The sequence below is a fragment of the Elephantulus edwardii genome, unplaced genomic scaffold (genome assembly GCF_000299155.1).
Source record: "Elephantulus edwardii isolate Elephantulus edwardi_28Jun2011 unplaced genomic scaffold, EleEdw1.0 scaffold00133, whole genome shotgun sequence".
Classification (NCBI taxonomy): domain Eukaryota; kingdom Metazoa; phylum Chordata; class Mammalia; order Macroscelidea; family Macroscelididae; genus Elephantulus; species Elephantulus edwardii.
In genome coordinates, this window is record NW_006399883.1 from 6,115,277 (window position 1) to 6,136,378 (window position 21,102).

A 21,102-nucleotide genomic window follows, 5' to 3' on the forward strand; every position below is an offset into this window, starting at 1 on the left:
GGGCATGCCTCAGGCCCCAGTCCTCCTGAAGTGTGAGCACCCCAGTCCCCTGGGGACGGGAGGGTCACTCTAATGGCTATGTGAGGTAGTGGACAGGGCCCAGGACAGAGGAAAGAGCTGAGAGAAGAGGGCGAGTGTGAGTGACTGAGGGAGCTCTGTGCCACAGGCTGTGTGGAGCGCTCCTCCTGCCTTCAGCCTCAGCGGATGCAGGGGACACTGGGAGAGTGGTGGGACCTGACCATGACCACAAAGCCAAGAGAGGCAGGCTGGGCACTGAGCACTCTGACTCCCAGGCTGTGAGCGCTTCCAGCTCATCCAGCTCTACCTCAGGTTAGATGGTTCTGTGGCATTTGAGGGGAGAGGTGCCAGTGGTTAAGTGCTCAGATGCTAATGAAGGGAGTGGTTGCTCTGTGTTCACCCCCAGGAGCCTCAAAAGACAGTGCTGGAGATGTTCTTCTCAAAGTTCCACCTTGACAGCCCCATTCAGCAGCGAGCCACACTGACACTCATGGGGAACCCTCAGAGTCAGCTCATTGGCGACAAGCTTGGGTCTTGACTTTTGGGATTTTATTTTATTCTGGTTATTTATTTCTTTTTGGTGGAGCAAATGGTTAACAGGCTCAGCTGCTGAGAAGTTGGAAGTTTTTGTTCATTTAGAAGGTCTGTCCCAGAAGGAAAGGCTGTGATCTCCACTGTTAAAACCAGTTCTAGAGCAGTTCTGCTCCGACAACTTGGGGCTGTTATGAGTCAGAAAGAACTTCATGGCAACTGTGGTTTGTTGGGTGTTTTTGTTTTTGTTTTTGTTTTTTAATAAGCTGGGGTGGTGATAGTGGCAGGAACAGGAGAAGGAATGTTTTGGGTTACTGAGCATGCTGGAATTCTTCCTTGGAAATGTCTGTGTTTGGTGCCAAAGCTCGGTGCAGGCCACGACCAGGGGTGGTGGAGCCAGTCCACTCCCGTGAACCATGAGCGTCTCACCCCAGGCCCATGGTCAGTGATGTCACACTTGTAACTTAAGCAGCCCTGGTGGGTACTGGCTAATACTGGACAATGCTCCCCTGACCGTAAGGGTTGGTTTGCCAGAACACCACCAGCTCAACCTTCTCTCCACTCACAGAGATGTTTTGAACAAATTTTTAGTATTTCATTCAGGCTCAGTTGGAGATGCCACAAGAGAGGCTGGCTGGGTGGAACAGTGGTAAGTGACCAGCTGAGAACTGCCTGTCTAATTGTAGACAACAAGGCAGGACCGAGGCCAGGCAGGTGGATTTCAGGGATTGTCTTGAAGACTAGGGAAGGACAAAAGACAAAATCGGCAGTCTTCCCTGTGCACAGGACTGTCATGGTTACTAAAGTGAAGTGTTGTCCCCCAGACAGCAGAGAAGCATCAGACTCCCTCCTTTATCTCTCCACTCAATAGCAAATTATCTGCTGAAGAGCAGAAAATTCTAAGAACACAGGTGATGTTTTTGTGTAAATGTCCTTCAACTTTTAAATTCAGCATTTGAACCTCTATCATAAGTCATACATTGTTGTTAGGTGCTGTTGAGTTGAGTATGACAGAATATGAAGAATAGATCATATCAAATTACAGAAAATGTAATGTTGTTGTTGATTGCCGTTGAGTTGAGCGTGACTCATAGTGACTCTATGAACAAAAGACCTAATGCCTTTCCATAACTATCGTCATTTCTCCAAGTTCATAGTTTCTGGAGGCATGTGGTTTAGGAAGTGGATGAAACTCCTCCTTCCAAACCTGTTTTACAACTGAGAGCTCCACCACTGTCCACATTGGGAAGCTGTTCTGGTATTTGATACCCCAATGACACAAGGTTCAGCATCACTGCAAACCCAGGTTACTTCATATTGCACATTGACAAAGAGTGATGTACAAAGCATAAGAGTGTTCCTCCAGATATAACAGCACTAGTCTCATTAGCAGTGGTCAAGTCTCGTCAAGTCAAATCCAACTGAGAGTAAGTTTTGCACAAAAGACCTAAACTCTATTCTATGACTAACATCATTTCTGTACAGAACTATGTTCTTTAACCAACATAATTTCTGTATATTTATAGAGTTTAGAGAGTTTGTAGAGTCATACATTATCTAAATTCACCTTTTCTCCTAATTACAAAAATTAAAACAGAAATTTGGAAACACAGACAAATGCAAGTAATCAGAAGCTCCTTTTAAGCTGGCTGTCCAGGAATAGCAACTGCTGGGAGCCCTCGTGGTTTACTGGGTATATAGCTGCACTGCCCACCCAAAGGCAAGTGTCTGCTCCTCAGGAGAAGGACGGGCACTCTCCTCCAGTGCGATTTACAGTTCTGACCCTGCCCCCCCCCCCACGCAGGGTCAGCTGTGAGTCGGTTCTGATGGCAATGAGAACTCTTTCTCTAGGAGTCCCTGGGTGAAAATGGTGTGAATGGCTGGTAGTTTGAATCCACACAGAGGCTTCTGGGAAAAGGCCTGAGGATCTGTGTCTGGAAGGCCACGAACTTAAAAAGCCTGTGAAGCATTCTGTTCTGCACACACAGGCCACCCTGAGTTGGGATAGACTGAAGGCGACTGCTAATAACATTTTCTTCTAGTGCTTGTCCAGTGCACGTGTTTACAGAGTGTGGCCATCCTGTTCAAGATCTTGTGTAGCTGACTTACCCAATTAGCAGTTTGTTCTGTGCATCTCTTGATGTCGATAAAGACTGCAGTGTAGTGTGACTCAGTGACCTCGTTAGGGATGTATCAACGTTGATTAAGCAATCCCCTACCATTTACCACGTTGACAGGTAGCCGTTTCCAATTTTCCATTATTATAAACAGCATTGGGATGAACATCGTCTGGTACAAGTAGTGCTGTGCACAATCTGCACCATTTACTGCTGTAAGGTATCTGTAAGAGAACTCTGGAGGCCTTATGCTGCAATCCCAAAGGCAAGCAGTTCTAATCCACCAGCTCCTGCTCAGGAGAAGGGTGTGCAATCTCCTCCTGGGTGGTTTGCTGCCTCTGAAAACTCACCACAGAGTAGACTATGGGACAATTCAGATTAGATGGTACTCAACAACAACAACAACAACTACAACAACAAGGTGTCTTTGTTCAATATGGATTATTTGCTCTTGTTAGGTGCTGTCAAGGTGACAATGAATCACAGGGACCCTGTGTATAACATATCTGGACCTCACCCTATCCTGCACCAACCTCACAATTTCCGACATATTCAAGCCCATTTTTTTAAAATATTAAATTTTATTAATTTTAATGAACATTTACAGAGATTTTGGGTTTCCATTTATTCATTGTTGCACTATTTTCTCTACCCTCCCCCACCCCAGTTCGTTCCTCTTTTTTCCCCCCTTGAAAATCTGTTTTAATTGTCCCACTGCCACAGCCAGTTCTGATTAATCTCCTTTGTCAGTGTGTCCTTTGCCATTCCCTATCACTCCTCCCTGAGAGAGATTTCACCCTGATTCATAAGGAAAAGGGGATGGCGTATTCTTTTAGCTACTTCCTGCTAAAAAGGGATGCTATAGGTTTCAGGGTGAAGATCTTCTCTCACTACTCTAAAGGGCCCCTTTGGCCATAGGAAACATGTAGACTATTGTGGAGATTGAGTTTGGAATTTAAATGCACTGTTATCAGTTGTACTTAGCCGTACATGTTCATATCCTTGAAACTGTATCATGGAACTGTTGCAGCCTAGAAGACACAAATTTAACTAACAAGTTAAAAGTACATGAGTCAAAAATTAAAAAGCAATGGTATTCCTAGTAGAGGTTCTAATAGTTCAAGCCCATTTTTTTGTGTGTGTGTGTGAGTTCACCTATTGAGGGTCTTCCTCTCTTCCTCTAACCCTTCACCTTTCCCAGAATGATGTCCTTTCCCAAGCTCTGCCCCCTCCTGAGAAGATACCCAAAGTCTGTGAGATGAAGTTTCACCAACTTGGTCTCTAAGGAGCCCTCAGGATCAATTCCTAGTAGGAGAACTCTGCGTCTTAGATATCAAACCACAGTAGCATCTTTTGTCTTAGCTTCCTAGGGTAATTATAAAAGAAATATCACAAATGTCTGGTCTAAATGAGAGGGATTGGTTTCTTCAAGTTCAGGCGATTGGGAGTGTGAATTCTGGTTATTGGCTTTAGAGGAAAGCTCTTTCTCTCTCTTGACTCAGAGGGGAGATCTTTATCTCAAACTCTGTCATCCAGGGTTTCCAGATAAGGCACAGAATGTTGTGATGAGGTATCACAGGAATATTCTGAGGTGTCACAAATGTGAAAGGCCACTGATTGAAGCAGCTGGACAAGAGCAGAGCAAGCATTTCTACCGACTCATGAAGCCAGTTTATTCACCTTGAAATGGGAAGGGGAGTTTGCAATTTAGACATTTTCCCTGGGCACTTGTTATCCTCACAACACCTTATGGGTTTAGGGACCATAACTCCCAAGCTGATCAGATTCCTTGTCCCTAGAGAGCCTTTGATGCTTTGCTCAAGTAGAAACCTCCAGCTGTTGCCTGGCGGAGGTGGAGCTGGTCGGGTTGCCAGGCAATGGGCTGCTCTGTTTCATTGTTTGAGGGAGTTGGGGGGCCGGGGGGGGGGGGGGGGGGAAAAAGGTTTTGACTTTCTACCAAATGCAATTGCTGGCTCTTTTCAAGTGTTGGTAATGGGCCAGTTCAGCAGCAACTAAATAAAGATTATGAATTTTAACTTGAAAACACTTCTGCTGTGGTTAGGCAAATACTTTTGGAAGCTCTTTTCTCTTTGTTTTGATGGTCTGTCTGGGTTTTCTTTCTTTAGTTTGTCTACTGACACTTTTCTAAACATAATTTCTTATTTTAATTGTGATTTTAACAAAAGTTTACAGAGAAGTTGATTTTCATTCATTCACTGTTGCACATTTACCTCCCTCCACTTCCCTTCCCCCTCCCTCAGTCCACTTTTGTTGTTTAATATTCATTCACTGTTGCACATTTTTTAAAAAAGGTGTTAAAACTACAATCTCAAAAAGAAAAAAAAAACTAAAAAAAAAAAACAACAAAACTACAATCTCTGGACAATTCCTTACCCAAACACCCTACTGAAAGATTCCAGATTTTCAGCACAACCTCTAGGCAATCCTTTCACACAGCTTACTAACTCATAAATCATAATAAGGCAACCACTGGAGAGGTTCTGAAATATTAACCTCTCTTTACATTTTTATTTAATTTAAATGCACTTTTTGAGTTTAGAGTATATTTCAGAGTATACTCTACTTAATAAAGGTAGTTCCTGTGTGTACCCTTCTCTTAGATTTCCCTAGTGTTAGGATCCTTCATTTTTCTCTCATTACTGTCGAGTTGTAACTGAGTCATCGTGGATCCTCGGGCAGGTTTTCAGAGGTGAGCTACATCTTTCCCCTGGGGAGCGGCTGGTGGGTGTGAACCGCTACAGGGGTGCCACCTTTGGGAGCAGCACAACTCCCCGCTCACTAGGCCAAGCGCCCTTCATGGTCCAAGTCAGTCTTGGGTTCACGGAACCCTCTGCACGAAGCACTAGTGGTCCTGGGCCGCCTCCACGATCGGTGTGGAGGAGACCTTTGTGAGTTTTGGTAGTTGGTCACCAGGCCTGTCTTTCTAATCTGTCTTCGTCTGGAAGATCCCTTGATACCTGTTTGAAGCCACACACCAGCCTCCCCTGGCTGAGGGGGTGACTGCACGTGAGGTAGATCAGCTGCGTCTCTCACGAGGAGGGCGAGGATCCTACCACTGAATTTTATTGGCCGTGGCACATTTGTCACAGCTAAGGAAACAGCACTGGCACATCGCTGTTGTTGTGTGCTGTCACGTTGATTCTGCATCATAGTGGCTGTTAGAATAGAACTGCCTATAGTTACTCACTCTGGTGTCTCATGAGTCAGGAAGTGCGCTGTTAACAAAAGACAATGGCTCAAATCCACTAGCAACTCCTCAGGAGAAAGATGGGCGATCTCCTCCCATGAGATTTACAGTCTTTGAAAACCACCGGAGAGTCAGCTAGAAGTCGCTTCTGACTCCATGGCACATAACGACAACAATCTTAGCGAGAGGTGGGGCGGTGATAAGACACCATGCTGCCAACTGAAATGCCAGCAGTTCACACCGACCATGTGTGCTGCAGGAGAAGGATGGGGCGCTTTGCTTCTTTAAAGATCCACTGCCTTGGAAACACTTCGGAGCAGCTGGAGTCACTTTGAGTTGACCAGAGTGGATTTGGCGGCTTTGGCTGTTTTTATACGTAGGCTTTATGGAAGCGGATTGTTAGATCTTTTGGCCTACAGAGTTGTTGGTAGGGTAAATCATGGATCTTTCATTGATCAGACAACTACTTTAAGCACCGTGTTACCAGGGTCTCTCCCACAGTGATTAAAGCTACTGCTGTGGAGTCAGTTCCAAGTCACAGTCACCCTCCACCAGTTTTGTGAGGCAGTAAATCTTTTGAGAAGGAGATTGCCATTTTTTTCAGTGTCGTTCGTTGCTGGTAGATTAAAACTTGGCTACGCTTGCTCATTAGCATGATGTTAGATAGTAGGCCACCAGAATTCCTTCTTACAAAGATGTAAAAAGTCCCATGAAACTAAAATTCATTATTGTCAAATTGGAAGTTACTACAGTAGCTGATCCTCCAGCAGGTTTTAGAGGCTGTACCTCACACGGGAGGAGACAGTCCTCTCAGAGTGGCTGGTGTATTAGAACCACCCGCCTTTGAGTTGGCAGTAAAGCTCTCTATCCACTAAACCACTAGGGTTTTCTTCTCATGAAGATTGGAGGCTGGGAAACCCTGTGGGACAGCTTTACTTTGTCCTGCAGGGTTACTCTGATTTGGACTTGATTTAGTCCGTGAGGTCAGGAGTGGGCTGAGAGGCCCAGCCTGGAGACCCCACACGACCCCTCCAGACACTGTGGACAGATCTGATGCAGGAGGTCCTCAGCCTCATTCACTGTGTTGTCCCCCAGCCCTGAACCACTCCAGGGAGTTCGCATCGAGGCCTGGTGTCTGCCCAGCAGCAGGACTGGGACTGTCCACCTCACCTTGTACCCTCGACACTGACTGCCCTGGGCTCCAGAAGTGCTGCCCTTCATTTAGGGGCCATCAATGCGTGGACTCTGCACCCCCAGGTAGGCCACAGCCACAGTCACTTAAAGTCTCTAAGGTGGGGTGAACGTTCCTGTGGGAGGGCGGCCCTTCTGGGAGGGGAGGGTTGGTGGGATGGGTTCCAGATGGAGTGAATGTCCTCCAGAGTTGAAGTTACGCATTTGAGCAGATTCTGAGAGGTGTTTTTATCTACATCTCTCAGAGGGACAGGGGGACAGTGCTCCAGAGGCAGAAGACTCTTGACTTTTCCACAGAAGTCCCAGGAGGCCCCAGGGGTTTTTTGGAAGGTGAAGATGTTATTATAAATCTTACATGATCCTAGAGAAGACTCCTGCAGCCTAGAGGGACCTGGAATCCAGGCCAGCCTGTGTGCATCTGCCTTGTCTGGAATGTTTTGTCCTTGAGAAGAGTGCTGCATCCAGGAGAACAGTTTGTCAATGTTCAGAGCCAATTTCTGGAGAGGAAAAAAAAAGAATATAAAAAAAAGTGTCTAAACAATATATGAAGTTTAAAATGAAAGATAATATTTGTGACATTTAAATAATCAGATATAATTTATAATATAATATTCACTTATTAAAAATAGCCCTGATGGTGCAATAGTTAAGAAACAGTTTTCTGTAAACTGGAAGGCTGACAGTTTGAACTCTCCCAGGGAGTCTGACGGTGTAGTCCACAGGGAGTTGTACGACTAACCCAAAGGCTGCACCTCTCTCGTGGTTCAAATTCACCAGCAGCTCTGAGAGAGATGGGCAGTGTCCTCCCTGGCAATTTACAGCCCCAGAAATCCAGTGGAGGGTCAGCTATGAGTTGATTCTGACTTAACGTCAGTGAGAGAGAGAGAGAGACAGGAGAATGATCTAGTGATCTGCTCATGAGGACCACAGAAAACTCCACAGAGCTGCTTGATCACATAGGATCATGATAAGTAAGAATTAATTTGGCAGCACATAACAGTAACAATGCAGACAAAGGATGGGCTGTCTCCTCCTGTGAGATTAACTGCCTCTGAAAACCCGCTGGAGGGTCAGTTATGGGTCAATTCCAACTCGACAGCATACAACAACAGCAAAACAATTTGCTCACTGAAACTGAGGAAGATTAAAAGCATTTGCTGCAAAAAGGTCAAAGACTGCTACTGCCTTCAATATGGACTGCATCTCGTCAAGAAAACAAATTTTCACCACAGGCAAAAAGTATCATGAAAGAGAAAAGATTGAAGTTGTTAATTATTTCATCTTGCTTGGATCCACATCAATATTCTTGGCATCAGCAGTCAAGAAATAAAAAGATGAGTTGCATTGGGAAAATCTGCTGTCAAGGACCTCTCCAAAGTGCTAAAGAGGAATGATGTCAGTCTAGAGAATAAGGTGCACCGGATCCAGGTGATAATCTTTTCAATTGCTTGGTATGCGTCTGAGAATTGAATAATGACTAAGGATGACATAAAAAGAAATGAGGCCTTTGAGTTGTGGTGCTGGAGAAGCATATTGAACATACCACGGAATGTTGAGAGAACAAACAGGTCGGTTTTGGAGAGAGTGAAACCAAAATGCTCCTTGGAGACAAGGATTTTGAAGTTCCATTTGACATACTCTGGGCATGTTGCCTGGAGGGACCAGTCTTTGGAGAAGAACATCATACTTGGGAAGTAGAGGGAGCTGAATGCAAGACAGAAAAACGCTGCATAAGATGGATTGACACAGTGACTGTGGCAAAAAGTCAGGTGTGTCTGAGTGCAGTTGAATCAGTATAGGGCAAGGTTCAGAGACACTGTTCAAAGGGTCGCTATGAGTCATAGTGGACTTGAAGGCACACAACAACAACAACAACATTATAGTTATTAACAATAGTGAAATTGTTAGAGATTATTTGTAATAAATTGTTAGAGATAATTTATGATATTTAAATAATTGAGTAATATCTCTAAATGTAAAATTATTAAATTAAAGGCATATTTAAATTCTTTAACATTACTTATTAGTTCTTATTTATAGTATTGGAATTATAGTACAATGTTTATGGTTAGGTTATAAAATATTTGTAATTTTTAAGTTATTGAATAGTGTTGCATAGATAAATTACTAAGCATTGTCTAAATTTACATCATAGGTTGGGTATCCCAAGTGTATTTCTGTGAGATCAGGTCCATCTCTGACCCCAGGCCAGCGGCTTCCAGAGTTTTCAGAGCAGGAAGCGGAGGAAGTGAGGCCCTTCTCACAAGGCCAGGTTTCTTCCTGTAGGAGATAAATACCTTCTTCTTGCCAGTCGCCTCCTCCTTTCCTCCACTCCTGGGGCCCCTGAAGGGCACTGACTTCTCTCAGAACTTGTAACCATCAGCATTTGCCTTTAAGAATCTCTGGAGAGGAATGTGACGACTTCCTGGTACAATGTGATGGTGCTGGTGAAAATGGACTTCAGGGAGCTCAAGCACGTGGACCCGCAGCTGCTGAACCACGTGAGGCTCCTGTACTCCATGGTAGGTGTCTATGTAGGAGCTGCAGAGCACACGTTCAGAGAGGGATCAGAACACCGGGGAAAAAAGCTCTAGACAGAATATTCCACCTCACTCGACTGATGCTTTGAGCTGCATCGTTCTCTGTCATGAGGGGCTGTTCCCTACACTGGAGAGTGGTTAGCAACATCCTGGCCTGTGCCCACCAGCTTTCAGGCACAGCCCCAAATGGTGACAATTGAAAATGTTTCTAGATGTTGCTGCTTGTTCTCCATCAAGTAAAACCACCCCTAGGTGAGAACAGCGATGGTTGACATGGCTCACGAGTCCTGATGTCTTAGTAGCGGTGTGCAGCCAGGATGGTCCCACACACTGGGTGTCACCATAGTCTCGGGAATCACAGTAATGGTCAGGGTTCTGCTCATCACACTAAGGTGCCCCCTCGACAGTAGCCTCTTCAGGGTTCACACTCAAAGGGGGCCCTTATCCTGCCACCTTGAGTGCCCTGCCATCTTCTCTTAAAATGTTTCATAACTTTTGAACTCAGACTCACATTTTCATTTAGCACCGGGCTCTACACGTTATGTAGTTGTGTACCTGACTTTCAGCTCCTAGGGGCCGCTGGCTGTCATGGTGTCTGTCTCATGGCCCCTCCTGTTATCACGACTGATGTGTGCTAGAAACAGGAGGCACACACATTCACCACGACTGGGCTGCTTGCTGCTCAGGATAGCTGTGCGAGAAGTCCTCTGCCCACCTCGGCCTGCAGGCCTCCTGGACCACTCCGGGGAAAAGTGACATCAGCTGTTTTTAGCTTGCTGACAGTTTCCCACCTGGTCAGCGAGAGTTTAGAGTCAGACTGCCTGGGTTCAAGTCTCCACGCTTCCACTCACTAGCAGTGTGTTGTTGGATAACTCTTTGTGTCTTAGTTACTGCCTTTTTTTAAAAAAAAAATTACATTTTTAAAAAAAATTGATTTGTTTACAAAGTTTATATACATTGTGTTTCACACTGTTCTTCATTCACACTGTGTTTCATACACTCATTCCCATGCATTATGTTTTTTAAAGTCAAACATCATTGGACCTTGCCCATCATTACCCTGTCTTTTCACCTGGATCCTTTCCATTATAAGTATATTCCGATAGGGAGGATGATTGTGAGGGTTAAGCTATTGTCATGTACTGTTGAGTCAGAACTGACTCATAGCTGACCCTCCAATAGGTTTTCTAAGTAAATCATAAGGGGTGACTGCCCAACTTTCCTGGGAAGCAGCTGGTGGATTTGAATCATGTGCCTTTGGGTTGACAGTGCAACTCCTTACCACTAAGCCACCGTAGCTCCCTGGAGGTTCAAATCTGCCAGCAGTTCTGAGGGAGAAAAATAGACAATCTCCTGTCATGTGATTTACAGCCTCAGAAAACCCACTGGAGGGTCAGTCATGAATTTGTTTTGACTCCATGGCACTGTGTGTGAGAGAGAAAGAGAGACAGAAGAAGGAGAGAGAAAGGGGAGAAAGAGAAATAGAGAAAGAAGGAGAGAGGTGGAGGTTTGAGTGAGGTTGGTTATTGGCATCGCAGTATCACGTGCTATCTCTTCACAGGTGTTAAGTTTCACTTCTCTGACCAGGTTATTGCCCCCTCAAGGGAGCAGCCATGCCTGGCGCAGGATGCCGATGGTGAGCCCTGATAAATGATGACAGGAAAGTCTGGTCCTGCTCTTGAATAAGAAATCGACATCTCTTTTCTTTCTTTTAAATTATGAATTCTATATCTTTTCATGAAAATGTTTAAAGCTTGTTTATGTAAATATTTAAAGAGAAGGACTTCGGCTCTCTCCTCAAACTACCTTTCTTGCACCCAAAAGAGACTTAAGGATCAGTTGGCCAAATCTGTTTTGCAAGGATACTGAGTCACCTGGTTTTGCTGGGATTGAGATTCAAAATATCAGGCTGAAATTAAAAGAGCTTTCGTGAAATGAGAGAGAAATATCAATACAACAATCAAAAAATCAGATGTATATAACGCAAGAATGTGGCTTGGCTTTGCAGCTCTGTTTTCTCCTTTTCAGCCACAAAAGACCCACAGCATCAGTGAGGGTGCTTGGTGAAGGTCCTGGGCTTGGCTGGTGTTGAAGAAAGATTTGCAATTCTGGTTGGCAGGACTTTTATTGGGATGCTCCTAAGTGTTAAAATATTGTAGAAAAAAAAACCAGAGAAAAAAAATTGTAGAAATCCTTTTCTGCAAAGCAGAATGGAGCATGGTGTGACTATGCAGTGGGTTGTGTGAGTCTATATGTGTGCATGTTTGAGAGTGTACCTTTATATGTATGTGTGTGCATGTCATTGTGTATGTAAGCATGTGAGCCTGTATATATGTGTACATGTATCTGAGAGTGAGTGATTGTGGGGATGTGGTTTTTGTTTTAGATCGTATATATCTTTAATGTCACTGTATCTGTGAGGATGTTAGCCTGTGTATATATCTGTGTGTGTGTGTATACATGAGTGTGTATGTCTACATGCATCTGAGTGTGAGCGATTATATGGATGTGTGTGCATCAGTGTGTTTGTGAGAGTGTGTGATTGTGTGACTGAATGTACTTATGTGGGAAGGTGAGTGTGTGGATGTGGATGTGTGTCTAAATATGTGTACATGAATGTGTATGAATGAGCACATCTTATTTTTTCAATCGTATTGGTCTAATAAGCTTGTTATGTAAGATCTCTCATCGTAAATCCTGCCACTGGTCCTTAGAACAACCTTGGATCATTACTTTTAAATTCTTTGAACTGTAATCTCATCTGTCAAATGGATGTTTCCTTCCACCATGTGATGTGCTGGCTCTGCTTTCACAGATCACGAGTGCCCTGCAGCCACTGGACTCCACTGTCCACCACTTGCACTCAATGCGTGGGGACCCCTCCACCACGGTGTCACATCTGCTGCTGGGGGTGCCGCGACCTCTGCCTCTGGTCAACATCTCTGTGGCACTGGATGACATTGTGCGGCGTGTCTACGAAGTGATCCACGTGCAGGTGCAAGGTTGTGCTTTCCCATGGTCCTCTCTGTGGGGGAGGCTGTTGGGTGGGGCTGAACAGCAGAATGGAAGGCAGATGCTGATGCTAACACTCTATCCACACTTTAAGGAAGTTTAGACTCTTGAGTGGGAGAACAACTTTCTTAGTGTAGTTGGACACATCTCTAGCTCATTTTTTTTAAAATAAAATTTTATTTTAATTGTGATTTTAAGGACTATTCATAAAGAAGTTAGAGTTTTATTCATTCATTGTTGCACATTTTACCTGCCCTTCCCTCTTCCCCAGTTCACTTTTTAAAAATATTCATTCATTGTTGCACAATTACCTACCTCCCCCCTGTCCTCTTTGCCACGATGTACCTCTTATTCTGGGTTGTTGTAATACATATAATGCCTAGTTATATAGAACAACAAAGAGATGGAAGCAACTCAAGTACCCATCAAGAAATGAACAGATAGAAAAACTATGGTATATGCCTATGATGGAATACTATGCAGCACTGAAAAACAATGAACTCATAAAATATTACACAACATGGGGGACATCATGCTGAGTGAAATATTTCAGTCGCAAAAGGTCAAATAATGCATAGCACCACTGTTACAAAGCAGGTCTGACATGGAGGATTTGGAGAATAAGAGTGAATAGATAATGACCATTGCATAGGAATAGATGAAGGGAAGAACTGGAACTGTTTAAAAGAAATGTATGATTAGGCATTTTATGTATGACAGCAGCCTAGAATAAGAGGTATGTCTAGCTCATTCTGACCCAAGCGAAGTACAATCCCCAGTTTCCAAAGTCAAGATTGGAGACTTTGTTTTCTCTGATGATCTCTTTCCTCTCTCTTCCCCCTCTGACTCCTTTCCACAGTCTCATATCTTTCTCCATTCTCTCTGGGTAGGTTTATCTTTCTAGTCAAGTAACGGAACACAAGAACTTCTTTCTTTCAGTTCTCAGTATTCCAAAATGCCTCACTGTTTCCCCTCTTCTGCACACAGATGTAGACTGAAAGAAATGACCTTCTTCTTTTTATTCTCTTCCTTCTCCTGTTCTTCCTCTCTTCCACTTCCTTCTCCTTTACTGATTCCCCTTCTTGTTCTGATTTTTCCTCCTCTCCCTGTCTTCCCAACTCTCTGATGCATAACAAGTGATTGCAAAAACCATGGCCTATATCAGGCGCACCTTAGTCTCCAGAGAGACACCGTTGCTCTTGAGTACTTTAGAGAGGTCCCTAACCGCAGACTTTCCCATCGCAATACGTTTTTTTTTTATTTCCTGGCTACTGGTGCCAAGAGGACCGTGGAGCCGAGCAAACGGAAGCTGTGAACAATCTCAATCTCTTCGCCATCCATCCCGATGCTACCGATTGGTCCAGTGGTGATACTTTTTGTCTTCTTGACATTGAGCCTCAGCCCATATTGAAGGCTGCAGTCCTTGACCCTCTGCAGTAAGTGCATGAGGTCCTCCTCAGTTTCAGCGAGCAGGTTTGTGTCATCTGCATAACGCAGATTGTTGATAGATCGTCCACCAATCCTAACGCCACAATTCTCCTCATAGAGCCCAGCCTCTCGGATAATCTCCTCTGCATACAATGACTAGGGAGGATAGAAGGAGAATTGACGCCTTTGAGCTGTGGTGCTGGAGAAGAGTATTGAATGTACCATGGACTGCCAAGAAAACAAACAGATTCATCCTAGAGAGGGTTAAACCAGAATGCTCCTTGGAGGCAAGGATTCTGGGGCTTCGTCTGACATACTTTTGGGCATGTTGTAAGTAGAGACAGGTGTTTAGAGAGGGACATCCTGCTGGGTAGAGTGGAGGGACAGCGCAGGAGGGGAAGACCCTCTATGAGGTGGATTGATTCAATGACTGGGGTAATCGGGATGGGTGTGTCAGAGGCAATGAGATTGGCACAGGATAGAGCACAGTTTAGGGCTGTTGTACATAGTGTCACTATGAGTCGTAAATGACTCGACGGCACATAACAAGAACAAGAACAACAACAACAACAACAACCCTGTCTTCCTTTCCTTCTCCTATTCCTACTCTTTCTCCTCCTTCTCTTCCTTTCTCACTCTATGTTAGGCTTCTTTTCTGAAAAGGAGGATATAATAAATATTTTTACTTTGTCGTGCGTAGTCTGTCCTGATGACTTAGCCATTGTATATCATAAGCAGCAAGCTGTTGTTGTGTACTGTTTTCAGAACTCACTCATAGCTGACCCTCCAGCGGGTTTTCAGAGGCAGTTAATCACACAGGAGGAAATTGCCCATCTTTCTTCTGTGGAGAGGCTGGTGGATTCGAATGTTATGCCTTCAGGATTGCAGCACAACTTCTTACCACTAGGCCACCCAAACTCTCCAAAAGACACTATCAAAGTGAAAGATTGTGGATTGATGGGGGGGGGGGGGAAGGTTATTGGAAAAAGCATTTGGTGGGCTACAATTTGCTGTTGCCTGATCTATGTGGAAGATCCTGTTGGTAAAGCTTCTTCTATGACACTAAAGATCACATAGAATGCTTTTGAGACCAGTTGGTACCATGTTGTTGTTATGTGCCATCAAGTCAACAACAACTCATAGCAACCCTATGAACAATGGATCTGAACCCTGCTGTCTTGTGCCATCTTCATCATCCCCAATATGCTTGATCTCAGAGCTCATTGTTACAGTCGATCAGTTCATCTTGTTAAAGGTCTTCCACTCTTTCAATGACATTCCATCTTTCCAAGCATGAAATCCTTTCAGAAGAACTGGCACCTTCTAACAACATGCTTAAAGTATGTGAGGCGAGGTTTAACCCCCCTTGTCTCCAAGGAGAACCGTGGTTGTGCTTTCTCCAAGACGTATTTGGTTGCTCTCTTGAGTGTCTGTGGAGTTTTCAGCACTCTTCTTCAACATCTCAAAGACAGAGATGCTCACATACATTTTCCTTCAATATTCATAAATGTTCTTGAAAACCAGTACGAGTTGTTCTAGTGCCAATAAGCAAAGTGCTTATATTGTTTGTTCTGTCCATGTCCTTTGTCCCAAGACCAAAAGAACTGTAGTTGACCAAATCAGGTCTGAGAGGAAACACATTGTGGGAACCAGAGAATATCTCTCAGGAAAACATCAGAGTGAGCCCACTTTAGGCTTGGGGTTTGATTGGTGATTTGTGGAGAAAGTTTCAGAAAGTAGAGCTTTCTGTAGATAGAATGATTACAGATATAGAGTTAATCCAATAATTGGGCATCTCTATCACTCTGATGGCCTAGCGGTAAGAGTTGCACTATCAACCCTAAGATACGTGGTTCTAATCCACTAGCTACCACATCGGAGGAAGATGGACAGTCTCCTCTCATACAGTTTAAAGTCTCTGAAAACCCACTGGGGAGTCAGTTATGAGTTGGTTCCATGCAACAACAATGTCATTCTTATGTATAGGGAAGGGGCAATGGCGTGAGGAGTGAAGAAATAGACTAGTTAATTTTGGCCCAGAGACAGGGGAGTTTAGTATTTTATGAGTTGATCTAGTTTTTTGTGTTTAAGGGAAAATACAAAGTGGCCTTCTGCTCTCTTTTCTTTCTCAGCTCAGAAAGCTGCTATTCACAAGATTTATATGTGGTGTAAGAGTTTAGTTCCGTGTCTTATCATGACCACTCAGTCTTAATACTGACGCAAAATAGTTTCCTCAGGCAACAGCAGCTGCCTAAGGGCAAGTGATGGCTGCTAGGTGAATGTGCCATGTGAACAGCTTGGATGAGTAGACCAGAGAGTGACCCTTAGGGTCACTGCGTAAAACCTCCTCAGCTCAAGCCAGGGAAATCTACACAGGAGACCAACTTGGATGTTAATAGTGAGGTGGTTACAACTGTAGTTAGTATTCTGAACTGTTCTCCTCTTTCACAGATGTAAATGAATGTCTCTTCAGTGAACTCAACACCTGCTCTGGAAGCGAGCACTGTCTAAATGTGGAGGGCTCATACCAATGTCTCTGTGCTCAGGAGTCTCCAACTTCATCGCCCCTGAAGCCAAACAGCACATGTGAAGGTAAATAAGCTGAGCTCGTCTGAGATGGTGCTTTACAATGACTTTGGGATCTTTAAAAGCCTAGTTGGTCCAGGGACCACAGAGTCTGGGAAATAACTGGCTTGTGGTCATAGAGAACCATGCAGCTCTTTCAACCATTCTGATCCCATACTGGGCCATTCTTGTATTCCTTCTTTCACTTAAAAATGTTTATGCACGTGTTGTATACTGTACTAGACAGCAGCGCTATAAAAACATGGATAGAGCATACTCTTGAGAAACACACTGGAGAATGTGTCAGGTGTTTGCTGTGCATAGTAGGTGAGTAAAGTTACTATTATTCAAATGGACACAGGTTTGGTTTTTTAAAATTTTTTCAATTATACTAGTTTATTTACAAAATTTGAATATATTGTTTCCCAGACCAGCTTCTTCCAATTCCCCTCACCCCTCCATCAAATTGTACAACCCCATGATTAATCCCCTCTCCCCCTACACATCCTCACTCCTCTGCTTCCACCCTCCCCTTTAGATCCTAATACTAGTTCTGTGGTTTTATATAGTATTTATCCTTATGAGACAGATATAGTTGACTCAGCGTAATGCTCTCCAGTCCCTCCCAAGTCAGGTAGTAATTTATAAAATGATTGTTCCTTTGTGCTGTGTAATATTCCATTGTGTGAATGTAACATAATTTTTTAAGCCATTCAATTGTGGTTGGACATCTGGGATGTTTCCATGTTCTTAGCAATGGTGAATAATGCTGCTACGAACACTGGTGTACACCATATGTTCCTCAGTCCTCATTTTCTCAAGGTATATTCCAAGCAGTGGAATAGCTGCGTCATATGGAATTTCTATGTTCAGCTTTTTTTAGGAAGCATCAAACTGCCTTCTAGAATGGTTGTACCATTTTACAATCCCACCAACAATGTACAAGAGTACCTATCTCACCACATCCTCTCCGATATTTATTATTTGCTGCCCTGGTAAGCTTTGCCACTGTTACTGGAGTGAGATGGCACCTGATTGTGGTTTTGATTTGCATCTTTTTTATTGCTAGTGATTTGGAGCATTTCTTCATGTGTCTGTTTGCCATTCTAATATCTTCCTCTGTGAAAATTCTTTCTTTCTGTATCTTTTGCTCATTTTGTAATTGAGTTATTTAATCTTTTTCTTGTGGAGGACCGGGAGTATTCTGTAAACTTTTGTTATGGCCCTCTTGTTTGAGACGGTATTACTAAATGTTTGTTTCTAGTCAGTAGGTTTTCTTTTCACCCTGTTGGAAAAAGATTTTGATGCACACATGGATTTGATTTTTAGAAGGTCCCAGTCATCAAATTTATCCTCTTCAGACTGTGCATTTCTGGTTGTATTTGGCAGTCTCTTTATACCATGGACTAGGTCTTCTAAGCTTGATTCCAGTTTGTCTCTTATGAACTTTATAGTTTCAGGCTTTACTCCCAGGTCTCTGATCCACCTTGAGTTGATTTTTGTGTATGGTGTGAGATGTGGATTCTATTTCAGCTTTCTGCAGGTAGAAGTCCAGTTTTGCCAGCACCATTTGTTGAAGAGGTTGTCATTTCCCATTCGTTAGCTTTGAATTCCTTGTCGAATATCTGTTGACCCTAGACAGCTGGGTCTATTTCTGGGTTCTCAATTCTGTTCCATTGTTCTATGTGCCTGTTATTGTATCAGTACCATGTTGTTTTGATTACTATCGCTTTGTAGTAGATTTTGAGGTCAGGGAGTGCTACACCTCCCAACTTGTTTTTGTTTTTCAGAAGTGCTTTCCTTATTTGGGATCTCTTGTTTCTCCAAATAAACTTGACAATTTCCCTTTCAATCTCTTTGAAAAATGAATTTGATATCTGGATTGGGATTGCATTGAACATGTAGATTGCTTTTGGTAGGATTGTCATTTTAAAGATATTGAGTCTTCTTATTCATGAACAGGGCATATTTTTTTCCATTTCTTTGGGTCTTTTATTGTGTCGTGAAGAAATACTTTGTAGGTTTTTTTGTACAGTTCTTTTGTATCTCTAGTAAGGTTCACTCCCAAGTATCTAAATTTGTGGTTAGCTATTGTAAATGGTATTGTTTTCTTGATTTCCTTCTGTGAGTTCTCTTTGCTACTGTAGAAGAATTCCACTGATTTTTGGAAATTGATCTTATATCCTGCCACTCTGCTAAACTGGCCTACTAACACTTAACAGTTTTTTGGTTGAGTCATTGGGGTTTTCTGTGTATACTTTCATGTTATCTGAGAAATTTTATAACCATCTTTTTGCTGATCTGGACACCTTTTGTTTCTTTCTCTTGTTGTAGTGCCCTAGTAAGCACTCCCAATACAATAATGAATAGAAGTGGTGACAATGGGCACCCTTGTCTGGTCCCTATACACAAGGAAAATGTTTTCAGTTTTTCTCCATTGATAATGATGTTGGCTCTTGGTTTTGCACATCTACTTTTGACTATGTTGAGGAAATTCCCTTCTTTTCCAATTTTGCTGAGTGTCTTTATTAGGAAGGGGTCTTGTATTTTGTCAAATGCCTTTTCTCCATCAATTGCTAAGATCATATGTTCTTGTTATTTACTTTGCTAATATAGAGAATTACATTTACTATTTTTTTATTTTGAACCATCCTTGCTGACCTGTCATAGATCCCACTTGGTCATGGTGAATTATTTTTCTTATGTGCTTTTGGATTCTACTAGCTAGGATTTTGTTTAAGATTTTTGCATCTACATTCATGAGAGATATTGGTCTATAATTTTCTTTCTTAGTAATATCTTTGCCTGGTTTTGATGTTAGGATTATGTTTGCTTCAGAGAGATTCTGGAAGTATTCCTTCTTTTTCAATTTTTGGAAATAATTTAAGTAGAATTTGTACTAAATCCTCTTTGAATGTTTGGCAGAATTCAGCTGTGAAGACACCTGGAGAAATGAACACATTTTTGAGAGCAAAAAGGAAATTATTACTATTTACACTGAAAGAAAAAAAGGATAAAAATGTCCTGGAATTATATGGTCTTTGAGAATTTGTAAAAGTCAAGGAGCTCTCTGGGAACATAGAGAACAGTACTTAGTTAGCTCTGTTCTGGCTTGTAGGGGAGGTTTGGAGAAAGGAATTGAGGTGTACATCAGTTCTGGATGTATGACTGTGGGCTACAGAAGAGGTGATGGTAGGGGGCTAAGTGTATAATAGTTTCTAAGTATAATAAGATTATGAGTGTGCCAGGTGTTTACCAGGTCCTGGGTGTGTGTGATCGTCCTGTGCCATCAGGATGCTTATGTTGTTGTTAAGTGCAGTTGAGTTGACTATGACTCATAGTGACTCTATGAACATCAGACCCCTACCCTATCCTGTACCATCTTCATGATCTCTGATATGCTTGAGCCATTGTTTTAGTCATTGTGTCAATCCATCTTGTTGAATGTCTTCCTCTTTTTCTCTGGCCCTCCACTTTTCCCAGCATGATGTCTTTTTTCAATGATTGGTCCTTGCTGATAATATGCTCAAAGTTTCTGAAATTTCCACTTCCTCCAAGACAGACTTATCCTTTTGGAAGTTGATGGGACATTTAACGCTTCTCTTCAGTACATACCACAATTCAAAGGCAAAGATTCTTCTCTCATTCTTATTCACGGTCCAACTTTTAGATGCTTAGGAAGTAACTGAAAATGCCACGGCTTGGATCAGGCACACCTTAGCCTTTAAACTGACACCTTTGCTCTTTAGCACTTTGAAGAGGTCCTTGTAAGTGTGTTTTCCCAATGGACCCCATATTTTGATTTCTTGACTGCCGCTGTCATGGGTGTTGACTTGAATCCAAGTAAAATTAATTTCTTGACAATTTTAATCTTTTATACATCTATTATATTGCCTGTGGATTTAATGGTGAAGATTTTACTTTATTGATATTGAGAAACTGATAGTGAAGAGTGTAGTCTTTGTTATTCTGCAACAAGTATTTCAAGTCCTCGTCACTTTCAGCAAGCAAGGTCATCTGCACGATGCAGCTTGCGGATGAGTCTTTCTCTGATCCTGATGCCATATTCTTCTTCATCTAGTCCAGCTTCTTGAATTTTTGCTCAGTTTACAGGCTGAATAGATAAGAGGAAAGGATACAACAACACTGATGCACAATGTTCTTGATTTGAAACCATGTAATATTCATTTGTTATATTTGGATACCAGCTTCTTGGTCTACTTATAGATTTTGCATAAGCACAATTTATATATTCTGAGAATCCCATTATTCTCCATGTGATCCATATTTTGTCAGGATACAGTAAAATGCCTGGGCATAGTTTATAAAACACAAACAATATCTTACAATAAGAAGTTCATACTATACTACATTAAAACAGATGAGAGACAGAACTGTGTAAAAGTGATATATGATTAGATATTATTGTCATGACAGGAGTCCAGAATGAAGGCTGCACAGTGGAGTGGACTCGGGGGCAGGGATTATATAA

The 21,102-nt window shown here is 42.7% G+C and overlaps 1 protein-coding gene across 1 annotated transcript in view; it reads left to right on the forward strand.

The window, feature by feature from the left end:
• The window catches only part of UMODL1 (uromodulin-like 1), a 100,955-nt gene that overhangs the window by 8,209 nt on the left and 71,644 nt on the right, over positions 1 to 21,102 (forward strand). The window contains exons 3-6 of the mRNA XM_006894044.1: positions 6,970 to 7,131; positions 9,463 to 9,587; positions 12,421 to 12,607; positions 16,497 to 16,637. Coding sequence (XP_006894106.1) covers positions 6,970 to 7,131; positions 9,463 to 9,587; positions 12,421 to 12,607; positions 16,497 to 16,637 — 615 coding nt within the window. The remainder of the gene's footprint in view (positions 1 to 6,969; positions 7,132 to 9,462; positions 9,588 to 12,420; positions 12,608 to 16,496; positions 16,638 to 21,102) is intronic.